We start from the raw sequence: 11,369 nt of genomic DNA on the forward strand, positions 1-11,369 counted from the left end.
GACGCAGATTACAGCAGAAAGCAGTATCTGCTGTAGTTTTTATACAAACAAAGCCCTAAAAAGCAGAACATCAGCCAAGCCCTGGCAAACACAGGTGTTTCAAAACCACCTCAACACAAGATCAGCCAGCGATGACAGCTGCCATACGGCATGTTGCAACAACCGATTTCTTTTTTTATCTTTAATATATAAAAAAAAAAAGCAAGTCTTAGTTCGAAGCCATTCACATCTCCATTCCAGTTCATCAGCAGCACCTCTGAGCTACTCTGCTGTCCACAACTTGAAGGTTCTGTCATAGGAGCAGGTCGCTATCAGCTGGCCGTCGAGGGAGATATCCAGTCCCATCACCTTTCCCTCGTGACCAGCCAGTGTCTTCAAAGGGGACCAGCCGGGATGAGTCCATATCTTTGCGGTGTTGTCGTACGCGCCTGTGAGCAGGAAGTTCCCGTGATTGGCTGCAGCAGAGGAGGAGAAGGGAGAAGTGAGATTTGCACATAAAAACCTGCTAACCAGGAGAGGCCTTCTTGACATGAAGATGCATTTCTGAGTTGCCCCATCCCCTCCCACTTCAGCTCAGGAGAGCAGGGATGAGGAACGTCAAGACAGGAGGCACTTACGTTCAAATTTCACTCCGGTGACCAGGTTCTGATGGGCAGGAATGGTGTAGATGCACTTCCTCTGGCGGAGGTCCCAAACCTTGCAAGTGTTGTCACCGCTGCCAGTTGCGACGTGGTATCTGCCAAAGGGTGGAGGAAGAACATGTTGGGAGCTGGGGTTTGTACTCAGAGCTCCCATGTAAACCATGCAAGTTCTTTTCTTACCCGTTTGGGGAGAAGTTAACCCCGTAGATCTCCTTCAGGTGGCCTTCTAGGAACATGATACAGCGTCCTGTGCGCAAGTCCCACACCCGGCCAAAAGCGTCCAGTCCCCTAGGAAGAGAGAACCCAAGCGTTACCCATCAGAGACTTCAGCAGCTGCCAGAGTACACTCAGCCTCACCAGCAGAAACTGCTGAGGCACTTGTCATCAATCAGCAACAAAACCTTGATAATATTTCATGTCCAGTCCTGACACAAAGCAAACTCACCCAGTCCCAGCAAGAGACCCATCCGTGTGAAAGGCAATGTCATAGACACCTTTGCTGTGCCCCTCCTGATGGAGAATCTCCTCCTGAGCTTCCAAGTCCCACAGGCGCCATGAGTGATCGTAGCTGTAAAAAGAAAGCATTTGTCCAACTGAATCACAGAATCATTAAGGTTGGAAAAGACCTCTAAGATCATCAGGTCCAACCTTCAACGCAACACCACCATGTCTCCTAAACCATGGCCCCAAGTGCCACATCTACACAGTTTTTGAACACCCCCAGGGATGATGACTCCCCCACCTCTCTGGGCAGCCTGTGCCAGGGCCTGACAGTTCTTGCAGTAAAGACATTTTTCCTAATATCCAGTCTAAACCTCCCCTGATGCAGCCTGAGGCCGTTTCCTCTCGTCCTGTCACTAGTAACTTAGGAGAAGAGACAACACTCACCTCACTATAACACCCTCTCAGGTAGTTGCAGAGGGTGGTAAGGTCTCCCCTCAGCCCCCTCTTCTCCAGGCTAAACCCCCCCAGCTCCCTCAGCCGCCCCCCAGCACACTTGTGCTCCAGACCCTGCCCCAGCCCCGCTGCCCTTCTCTGGACACGCTCCAGCCCCTCAAGGGCCTTCTTGTCCCGAGGGGCCCAAACCTGAGCCCAGCATTCGAGGTGGGGCCTCCCCAGGGCCGAGCACAGGGGCCCCATCCCTGCCCGGCTCCTGCTGGCCACACCAGTGCTGACACAAGCCCGGGGGCTGGTGGCCTCCTTGGCCACCCGGGCACTGCTGGCTCATGCCCAGCCGGCTGTCAGCCAGCACCCCCAGGGCCTTCTCCGCCGGGCACTTCCCAGCCCCTCTGCCCCAGGCCTGCAGCGCTGCCTGGGGTTGGTGTGACCCAAGGGCAGGACCCGGCACTTGGCCTTGTTAAACCTCACACAGCTGGCCTTGGCCCATCGATCCAGCCTGTCCAGGTCCCTCTGCAGAGCCTTCCTGCCCTCCAGCAGTAAATAATAAATAATAAATGTATCTCCAAGGAGGATAATGGGATATTTCACTAACTCAGTGGGCATTTTATTTCCAGCTAGAGACCAACAGGGTCTCATATGAGGGGCAGAGAAAGGAATCCCAATGACTCACTGTTATTTCCATTGCAACAGCCCAGCTGTTGTGAAGAATGGCCAACCCTCATTGACGCTGGGCTCCTCTGCGGAGGAGCTACCAGCCAGACAGCTAATGGTAATGTGTCAAAGCAATTAACCAAATCTCCATACCAGGTAGTACCCAGGAACCTCCCAGATGGGTGCCACATCACACGTGCCACTCTCATGCTGTGTCCTTCAATATCTGCCACCGGTTCATCACTGAAAAACAGAAACAAAAATCATCAGACACTGGTCAGAGGTGGCTGGCTCTAGACAGGCCTTTGCGAACATGATCACAGCCAGCAGCTGCTAATTAAACACAAGCCAGATGGGAAAATCAGAGTTTTAACTGATGACTCTGGATTCTACCTTTTGTTCACACAGCTAAAGCTCTAAGTGAAACCCCTTTATCCACACTGATGTTGGCTATAAAGTTCTCCTGGGATAATTTTTTCCTGAAAATTACCACGGCCCATGTTAACAGGACTTTGAAAGGAGTAACAGCAGAAACAAAATGCAGACTCCCTGGGCAGCAGGGAGCTCTGCCGTGACTCCACAGAACACATCCCGAACTACAGCAAATGCAGCTATTCTGAGGAATCGCAGAGACAAGAGTGAGTACGTAGTCCTCCGGAATTACAGGCAGCAGGTCAGTAGCCGCCAGCAGAACACCTGAACAGCATTTAGAGTTTCTTTCCAACACACCGACTAAAGAGAGGTGGTGACATGAGACTAGTGAACATCCTCTCCCTTTGCAGAGGTATGATTCTGCAACTAGGAACAGTGGCTTTCAGCTAAGCATAAATAGCTGAGGATCTCAGAGCTGCCTGCCTCTTCCTCAGGTGCACTGCAGGGCCCCATCTGTCAAACACAGCAGATGCTAGGGCTCAGTATTTACACCGTTCTCTTCTTCACAGGCTTGAGACAGATGCTGTGAATCTCCAGAACTCCACTGTGCAATGACAGAGCCACTTGTGTTTATTACTGGACAAAGCTATGGTGCATGGTCATGTATTTGGTTAGTCCCTCTCTGAACACTGGTGCTTCCCAATAACTCAAAGGGTCATTTCTTAATATCCAAGAGGGGAAATTTTCTCCTAAATAAAAGGTTAGAATAAAACAGTCTCTGAATCTTCCATCCATCACCCAAAGCAGATTACCAGTGCCCAGCAGCAATTCTGACTTGGTTCTTTTCAGACCGTTTCCCCTCACCTTGAGTCCCCTAATCAGGGTGACCTCTTTTCCTGCTGAAGAGGGTGGCAGATGCTGAGGCCAGGAATTGCACTGGTATAACTACAAGAAAAGGTTATATTTGCAGGAGGACAGTAAACGTCCAGTGTTAAATAACACAACATAAACCCCAAAACAACAGTGTTGCAGATGGGCATGCCTGGTCTTATTCTGACCTTTCAAGGCTCCAGAGTTTGACAGACCCATCAGCCGCACACGAGGCCAGGTTAACGTCCTTCTTGTCTAGGGAGACGGTGGCTTTGGGATGGAAGACTATTGCTCCCACGTTGGTGTTATGTCCTTAAGAGAAAGGAAAATCAAAATTCATACTCTGCTGCACGATCTTGGCCAGTTCTTAAGAAAAACAGCATTTCTTTGTTACTAATTAGTCAGGTACCAGTGAACACTTTCACTGCGTCCTCCCAGGTTGGGTGAAGTTGCGTTGTAACCACCCAACACACCTGTCCTGCAAACAGCTAAACTGCAACTCCAGTAGAACTAAGAGTATCAAACACCAAGGTTTGTAACTCTCAAAATGCAGTGAGGATTCAACATGTCAATCAACAGATTTGTCCTCACATTTGTATTTAGTCAAAGTTGTGACCACTGTTCAAAGAACCTTACTGCTGTTAAGTGGCCTGGCCAAAAATGCGGATATTTGGCTCAAAACAAGAACATCATTTGAAACAAAACAAGAACATCATTCAGAAACAGAAACAACAAACTCAGGTCTTGGCTCTGAAAGAAAGGCCAGGACTTCCTCTTGAGTATGAGACACATGCCCATGCTCCGCAAGCCTGAGTGACGCTTTCATTCGAATAAAATCTGCCTAAAGAACACTACATTTTGAGTCACAAAGTAATTCAGATATGGGAACTCAATCCAGAGAGGAACAAAAGAACTAAGCAAAGAGTCTCAGTGGAAGCCGCTCTCTACCTCGTAAGGTGTGGACAAGGTTACAGTCAGGCACGGACCACAGCTTGCACAATCCACTCCTGTTGAATACAAGAAATAGACGTCAGTGTAGACAGGAACATCAAAGAAGAGATCAAACAGAGAGCTGCAAAACCACCCAGGGGGGTTCTGCACTGGCTAAAATACCAATACACTTTGGGCAACCAGCCATAGGGACTAATGGACTCAGATTAAAATCGCTGCTGAGCTTTAAAACAGAGTTAAGAGAGTTCTGAGTAGGAAGAAAAAGCATTTCTGAACTCTCACAATTCACAGACCTCCAATAAGATCCCTCTCCTTCACTCCTGCTGTGCTCTCCCGGCTGCTACAGCAAGTGGTGTAAAAGAGAACTTACCAACAGGCCGTAGCGAGGAGTTTGGAATTGGGGCTGAAGTGGCAGTAGGACAGCGGGCGATCGTCTCCAATCTGACTGCAGAAGTTATTCAAGGACTGTAACCAAATACAAAGAAAATGATAAATGAGTAAAGTACAAACGACCTAGGGAAAGCCCTGGCCAAGGACTGAGGTGAAGGAGGCAAATGGAGGCAGGAGGAGGCAGAGGCCTTTGGAAAGTCGGTTTCAAAGGGAGGAGCTACCTCCAAGCCACTCCAGCTCCAGGCACGAGAGCTTCTGAGCCAGCCTGACCGACGTAAGCTAACGTGGCCCTGGGGCACAGCGTAGGTCTCAAGGTACTACCCGTGGTACTTGTCACAAATAAGCCCACGGGCCTGCTTTGCAACTACAGTTTCGACAGAGAACTTACTGTAGCTTTGGCCTCTTTCTACAACTCATCCAATTAATACAACCAGAAAGACTGGGGCAGGCAGTGTGGTGTGCTTAGGGGAGAAGTAAATCCTCTGGCAGCTAATGCCTCTGGGTGTAAACAGGATTAGAGCGGCAGCACACTGTGTGCTTGAGCCATTCTGTTCAGTTAAGCTGGGAATCTGACTTAACATGCTCGAAAAGGGCATCTCAGAGTCATCTAAAACATGTTCTGCATTACTGTGTTGGTCATTACTTCCCTTGGTTTTGTGCACTAGCGACCATTGTACAGGAAGAAGAAAGTGAGCAGTCCCTTCCTAGCCAGCTAAACCCGTGACAGCGCCAGGAATAAATTCCTTTAGCTTCACAGGCAAGTGGCAAGGCGATGCAGGGATGTCTCTTCACCCCTCTGCCATGCAAGGGGACAACTAAAGTACCTCTCTCTGAATCACTGAAGAAAGTTAGAACATGCTTTATGCATATCATCAGGGAACAGAAGAAGCAGAGCTTTCCAATAGGTGACAGGCACAGCACAGAAAACTACATGCACCTCCGGGCAGCTGATCTCTTTCTGATCTCCTTGGAGATCAGCAAAAAGTTTTAAACACAGCAGTTGAGCAGCAGCTGCCAAACCTACTCGCAGGGATTTGTGTAGCTCCTGTCTCTGCGATGTCCTGGTTGCCTCTGGAATCTCTTTGAGCAGCCGGGCTTCTTCTAGCCGCTTCACTGCCCTGTGAAAGGAAAGGTGGAGTAACAAGTCCCTGTATTTTCCCTGCCCTGCTGCTGGAAACAGGCCTTTCCTCCTTCCTCCCCCAAACTGGGCTAACACTACAGCCAGTCAGAGAACTCAAGCTCTAAGCAACCTGGCCTTGCCTACCAGCGTATGTTCCCCATTCCTTTGATCTCAAATCCCCTGCACTACCTGTGGTGGGATTAGCGGCTAGATTTTACAAAAGGTTGCACCTCCCTCCTTCGTTTGTGCTGTTCTTCCCTACCTGGGGAGCGAGTAGTTAGCAAGCCACAGCCTCGCTGTTTTCAGACTGCGTGGTCCTTCGTGGTACCAGGTTTGCTGATACTGTAAGAAAAAAAGCAAAACTGAAGAAAAAGCTGAAGCGGTACTGCTCATCCATTCAGCTACCTTAAATAACCTCTTAGTACATAAGTGCCACCACAGCATCTGCTCTTAATTCTTGCTGTGTTAAAGCCTCTTTTTAAGGGCATTTCGCATAACTACAAGCCCTACAAAAAGGGATTGAGAGAGACAAGTCAAACCCTCTGCCCTACAGATCAGATCCTGACGTGCTGCCATTTCATTTGAGAATATTCCAATTGAACACTGACTCCCTTTTACTTAACGACGTACAGCTCCCTCCTTCCTTACGCATCACCCAGTAAGAAGAAAGCCCAGAGCTGCAGAAATTGTCCTTACTTCTTACAGCAAGCCCCAGAAACAATAAGGAAAAAATGGACTCAGAAAAGAGAAAGGAGAAACAGAAGGAAAAGAGAAAGGAGAAACAGATGCAGTAGCAGGAACATATTTTGTCTTCATACTCGGGAAGAAAAAAAGAACAATAAAGGACACACTATACTAAGTAACAGTCGAAATGTCTGATCTCCTGCTTTGCGTGCTGTACGCAGCACGGGACTTAGCCTGCAGCACAAGCCAGGCTTAACACTCCCGGATTTAGGTAACACATTGCCACCATTTTGCTAAAATGGGCAACACAGAACGAGCAAGAAGGGATGACATGAGAATCCACAGACCAACCGAAACCAAGAGTCCCAGACATCGAAGAGACCGTGAAAATAAGGCACCTCAGAGAGTATCATACCCACCTCCCTCAGCAGTGAGAGAACAAGAGAGACCATTACCTCTTCTTTGGATTTTTTAGACCTGTCATCATCTTTCCTGGTCTTTTTTAATGCGTCTGTGCCAACCACCGAAAGGATATTTCTTAATCTGGAAAGAAACACATTAAGTAGTTTTCACTCCGCGAATTCTCAGCTAACCTGACAAACAGTCACAACCTGCCATTCTTTCTTCCTCAGCACTCTTGCTGCATCGTAATGAAGCACTACTGACTGGCAGCACTCACTGCACCCCAACTACAAGGAAAAAGTCAGGAATTTGATAAACCGAGAGTTCCCCGTCCACAACACTCATGGCAGACACAGCACCTCTCCCTCCTTTCCGCAGGACCTTCTCCAAAGAGTGTGATGGGCTCCCCCAGGGCTCGCAAACAGGCTTTCACTTCAGAGTCGTCAGTGGACACGTTGATCTGCCGGGCTCTCTTCCTGCGCTCAAACTCAGCCAGCACTTCTGCCTGCCGCTCGCTCATGTGGTCTTCCAGATCAAAGACCTCACCTGAAAAAAAAAGAAACCATCAGACTGAAAACAAGGGTTGGACAAGAGATCCCTCTCAAAGAGGATATCCAAACAAAGCACCAACAGTCCACACAATGGCCTCATGGTTTTGATTTTAAATTACGCTCAAAACTCGATCAGAAGCTGTTGAAAGTGTCACATTCCAGAGCTGGGGGGAGGGCAGAAGGGTGCTTAAACATCTCACCACTGCTTATGTTGATGTTGCCAGCCTCGAGCGCAGCTTTCATCCCTTCTTTTCCCAGCAACCCCGATTCGCCTTTTGCCAGGCGCTCCCTTTCCTTCTCTTCCAAACTGCCATAGAAGATGGGGGCCCTCTTGGGCGGAGGAGCATCGCTCTCTTCTGCGGGCTTGCTCTTGGTGGCCTGGAAGGTAAGGGCAGAATTTTAAGTGTGTTTTGGCTAAAAAGGAGACAATTAACAGCTTGTTTGTGCAAAAAAGCACTGCTCTTCTATAGAAAGTTAGTATGTACGTCATGAAGACCCTGAAATTGAATGTGAGGTGTTGATCTTGGGAAGTCAGGCTGTGCCCCAAGTGCAAAGATCAAAAGTAAAATACCATGTTGAATAATTCGCTTAAACTGGACTATGTTGTCTTTTGATTCTTTGTTATCTGCGTTGACCTCAGTTTTAAGGCTCTGGGGTTTTGGTGTTTTTTTTTTATTTTTAAAAAAACTGTTAGAAAACGAGTCTTTTCCTCGTCTTGGTGGACAAGCCCCAGAAGAGGCGTGAGCGATGCCGCCCGCCGGCTCCTGCCGCCCTCCCCGGAAAGCCGAGGGAGATGAGGCTGAGCGGCTCCTTCCCCCCAGCACAGCCGCGTTACAACGGACTTCCCACGAAAAATCAAAGGATTCTGTAAAAACGCGTGAAAACACGCGAGCGGCGCGGCCGCGGGCCCTGACGGGTTCCGGTGGCGCCGAGGGCGCGGGGCCGCCCCCCCGCACGGCGAGACCCACAGGCCCGAAGGCGACGCGAGCCCCCGGCGGGGCCCGCGGGTGCCGGTACCGCTCCCGCGTGGGTAACGGCCCCGCCACACCCCCACCCCCCCTCCGCCGCTCACCTCCGCAGGCGCGGGGGCCCGCACGGGGGCCCGCGCGCCGCCGCGCGCCGCCGGAGCCCGCACGGCGGCCATAGCAGCGGCGCGGCGGGAGGGCAGGAGAGGGGCGGAGCGCGGAGCCGCGCCGCCCCCGGGCCCCGGCGCTTCACAAGCCCTTCCGGGGCACGCGGGGCAGGGCGGGCGGCGCGCGGACCTCGCCGGCGGAGGCAGCGGCGATGCTGCGGCGGAAGCCGACGCGGCTGGAGCTGAAGCTGGACGACATCGAGGAGTTCGAGAACATCCGGAAGGACCTGGAGGTGCGAGCGGGGCCGGCGGCGGCCGCCCGCGGCGGCTCTGCCCGCCGCCCCTCGGGAGCGCCCTGACGCGGCTCCTCTGCCCCGCAGAGCCGCAAGAAGCAGCGGGAGGAGGCGGAGGCGGCGGCGGCCAGTGAGGAGGCGGCGGCGGCGGCCATGGCGCTGGGCACCGACCACAAGAGCCGGGAGCAGATGATCAACGACCGTATCGGTTACAAGCCGCAGCCCAAGGCCGGCGGACGCGCCGCCCACTTCGGCACCTTCGAGTTCTAGCGGCGGGACCCCCCGGGGTCCCCCTGGAACCCCCCCCCCCGGGGCCACCGGCACCCCCCGGGGACCCCCGGCCGAGAGGGACACGGGACACGGCCAGCCGCCGGCCGGGCGGGGCTGGCGGGCCGGGCCTCCCCCCCCGCACCTCGCTTTTGCTCTTGTTGTCTTCTTCGTTTTGTTTTTTTAAGTTTATCTGGTTAACACGCCTGTGAACAGCCCTTGGCCAAGTGTCTTGTTTTAAATAAATACGTCTTTTCTAAAAAACACACAAAAAAAATCACACGAACCGCTTTAAGACGGCTGCAGAGACCACGCAGGCAGGGACAGAAACACCCAAAGCCCCGCTGTTCCCATCCCCTGCGTGCGCCCCGGTACAGCGAGGAGGTGACACGCTGCGGCAGGATCTTTTGGGGAATCTTTTGATTTAGCAATCTTAAAAATGGCACCAGGGGAATGTGTTGGTTTAAACCTTTAGCCCTACAAGTCGGTGAGCCCACTAAGGAGAAGATGCTGGGGAGCACCTGGTCAGTGTTTTACACGCCTGCGTGCGGGAAGGCAGTGGGTGTCACAGCTGGGTACGACAGGCAACACTTCGTGACTGAGCAGTGTCCGGAGGTCAGGAATTGCAGTCAGCCAGTCCCAGATGTTTCACAGAGGTGGCCCTGCGCCGCGTCGCAACCAGCGGCACAGCTGGGATGCAGGCCAGGCCCTTGGCAGGGAACGGCTGCACACCTGGATGCAGCAGGACATACTGGGCACGTGGACGTGGAACGATATCCTGTGTTTTCTGATTGAGCGGTTTTTCCTTTATGCTTACCTGTTTCACTTCATTCAGCCCAGGGGTGTGTCACCCCAGCTCCGCTGGTTTCTCACCCTGTGATGGAGTTTCACGTAGCTGCCAGCGATGCCTGTTGCTTCGATCAAAGGTCACCAGCTATTTCCTTATAGATGGCATCACATAAAAAGCAGAAAGGGGCATTGATTTCTGAAAGGCTAAGTAGCACGTACCAGGATTTACAGCAGCGCTTTGTACCACCGTTGGCTGGCCGGGCATGTAATGAAAGGTGAGGTGATGCAGAGCCCCAAAAAGGAGTCTAGCACACAGGCAGGTGACCCAATGGAAGCAAGTTATAAAAACTGAAGCAGCTTGTTGGTGTTTAGGAAACACTGTTCCCTGCAGCCCGGGGAGGGAGGCAGAGCAGGGTGCCAGCAGCCCTGGGGCCTGCACCAGGACACCCACAGGGAATTCAGAGGTGGAACTGGAGGCACGCTCTGCTCCTGGCTGGGACTGTTGTGGACTATCTTGCAGCACAGCATTCAGTTACTTTTTTTTTCCGTATCTAAAGCAATGCTCCAAGCCAGACTTGTTAAAATTCATGCTTCATGTGTTATAGGTGCATCAAATTTCAGGTCGGGCTGGGGAAATGTACAAAACTTTAAAAACTTTTCAAACTGGAAAAGGCCACGGTCTGGCCTAGAGCAGAGCTGCTGCTTTTCCAGTCTAACACCACACAAAATTACCCAGGACCACTCTGCTCCTCAGGCGCTCCCAGCACGCCCCAGGTCTGACAGGGAAGCAGCAGGTTCCAGATATCAGGTGGTTGCACAGGGGAAGAAAAACCAACCCAGCCACTCATTTCTCTTCTATGGATGAATACAATCTAGAGTAAATCTCTGTGAGGGAGACTGGTATTCCTTGCCGTACACAGACACCTTCCATGCACTGAGGGGCTTGTTATCACAGCTCCCTAGAACTCTCATCCTTTGACTACTCCCTCTGTAGGTGAAAGCACATCTGGGAGGCACCAATTCATCTTCCCGTCCTGGCTTTCCCCACACTCCACAAAGTGTAACTGGACTGAAACAAATGGCAACTCCATGGCCTCCTGCATTCTTGTTCCAGCAGCTTCAGGGCTTAGTGCTTGTGGCCAGGGCAGGCCCAGAGGATGCTGCTCCTCACTCCCATCCCCAACCACCTGAAGGCAGACGCTCAGCCCCTGCTGCTCACGCCTGCCAGCACAGCAGGCACAGAAGAGTTGTGCCAGAGAAAAGGGGCTGGGGAAGGCCAGGCTGGAGCTGCCCAGCTGCGGGGCCTCCTGCTGATAAAAACGGGCACTTACTCTTGAAGTCACTTTCTGAATGCTGCAGTAAGAGCCACCAGCCTCCACTTCAGCTGCAGTCTCTGCATTGGGGATTCTTTCCAAA

At 51.9% G+C, this 11,369-nt stretch overlaps 2 protein-coding genes across 2 annotated transcripts; one reads left to right on the plus strand and one right to left on the minus strand.

Moving 5' to 3' along the window:
- Positions 1-153: 153 nt before the first annotated feature.
- Positions 154-8,731, minus strand: PRPF4 (pre-mRNA splicing tri-snRNP complex factor PRPF4). The gene is made up of 14 exons (XM_075112417.1): positions 8,605-8,731; positions 7,733-7,910; positions 7,341-7,527; positions 7,035-7,122; positions 6,158-6,237; positions 5,800-5,893; positions 4,756-4,850; positions 4,383-4,441; positions 3,623-3,746; positions 2,346-2,435; positions 1,087-1,209; positions 822-929; positions 618-736; positions 154-455 (listed from the first exon to the last, which is right to left on the minus strand). Exons 1-14 carry the CDS (start codon positions 8,674-8,676, stop codon positions 262-264), a joined length of 1,611 nt encoding a protein of 536 aa, XP_074968518.1. The 5' UTR covers positions 8,677-8,731; the 3' UTR covers positions 154-261.
- An 11-nt stretch (positions 8,732-8,742) lies between these two features.
- Positions 8,743-9,382, plus strand: CDC26 (cell division cycle 26). Its single transcript, XM_075112434.1, has 2 exons — positions 8,743-8,897; positions 8,985-9,382. The coding sequence occupies exons 1-2, from the start codon at positions 8,817-8,819 to the stop codon at positions 9,165-9,167; spliced, it is 264 nt and encodes an 87-aa protein (XP_074968535.1). The 5' UTR covers positions 8,743-8,816; the 3' UTR covers positions 9,168-9,382.
- Positions 9,383-11,369: the final 1,987 nt, after the last annotated feature.

Source organism: Phalacrocorax aristotelis, chromosome 17 (genome assembly GCF_949628215.1).
Source record: "Phalacrocorax aristotelis chromosome 17, bGulAri2.1, whole genome shotgun sequence".
Classification (NCBI taxonomy): domain Eukaryota; kingdom Metazoa; phylum Chordata; class Aves; order Suliformes; family Phalacrocoracidae; genus Phalacrocorax; species Phalacrocorax aristotelis.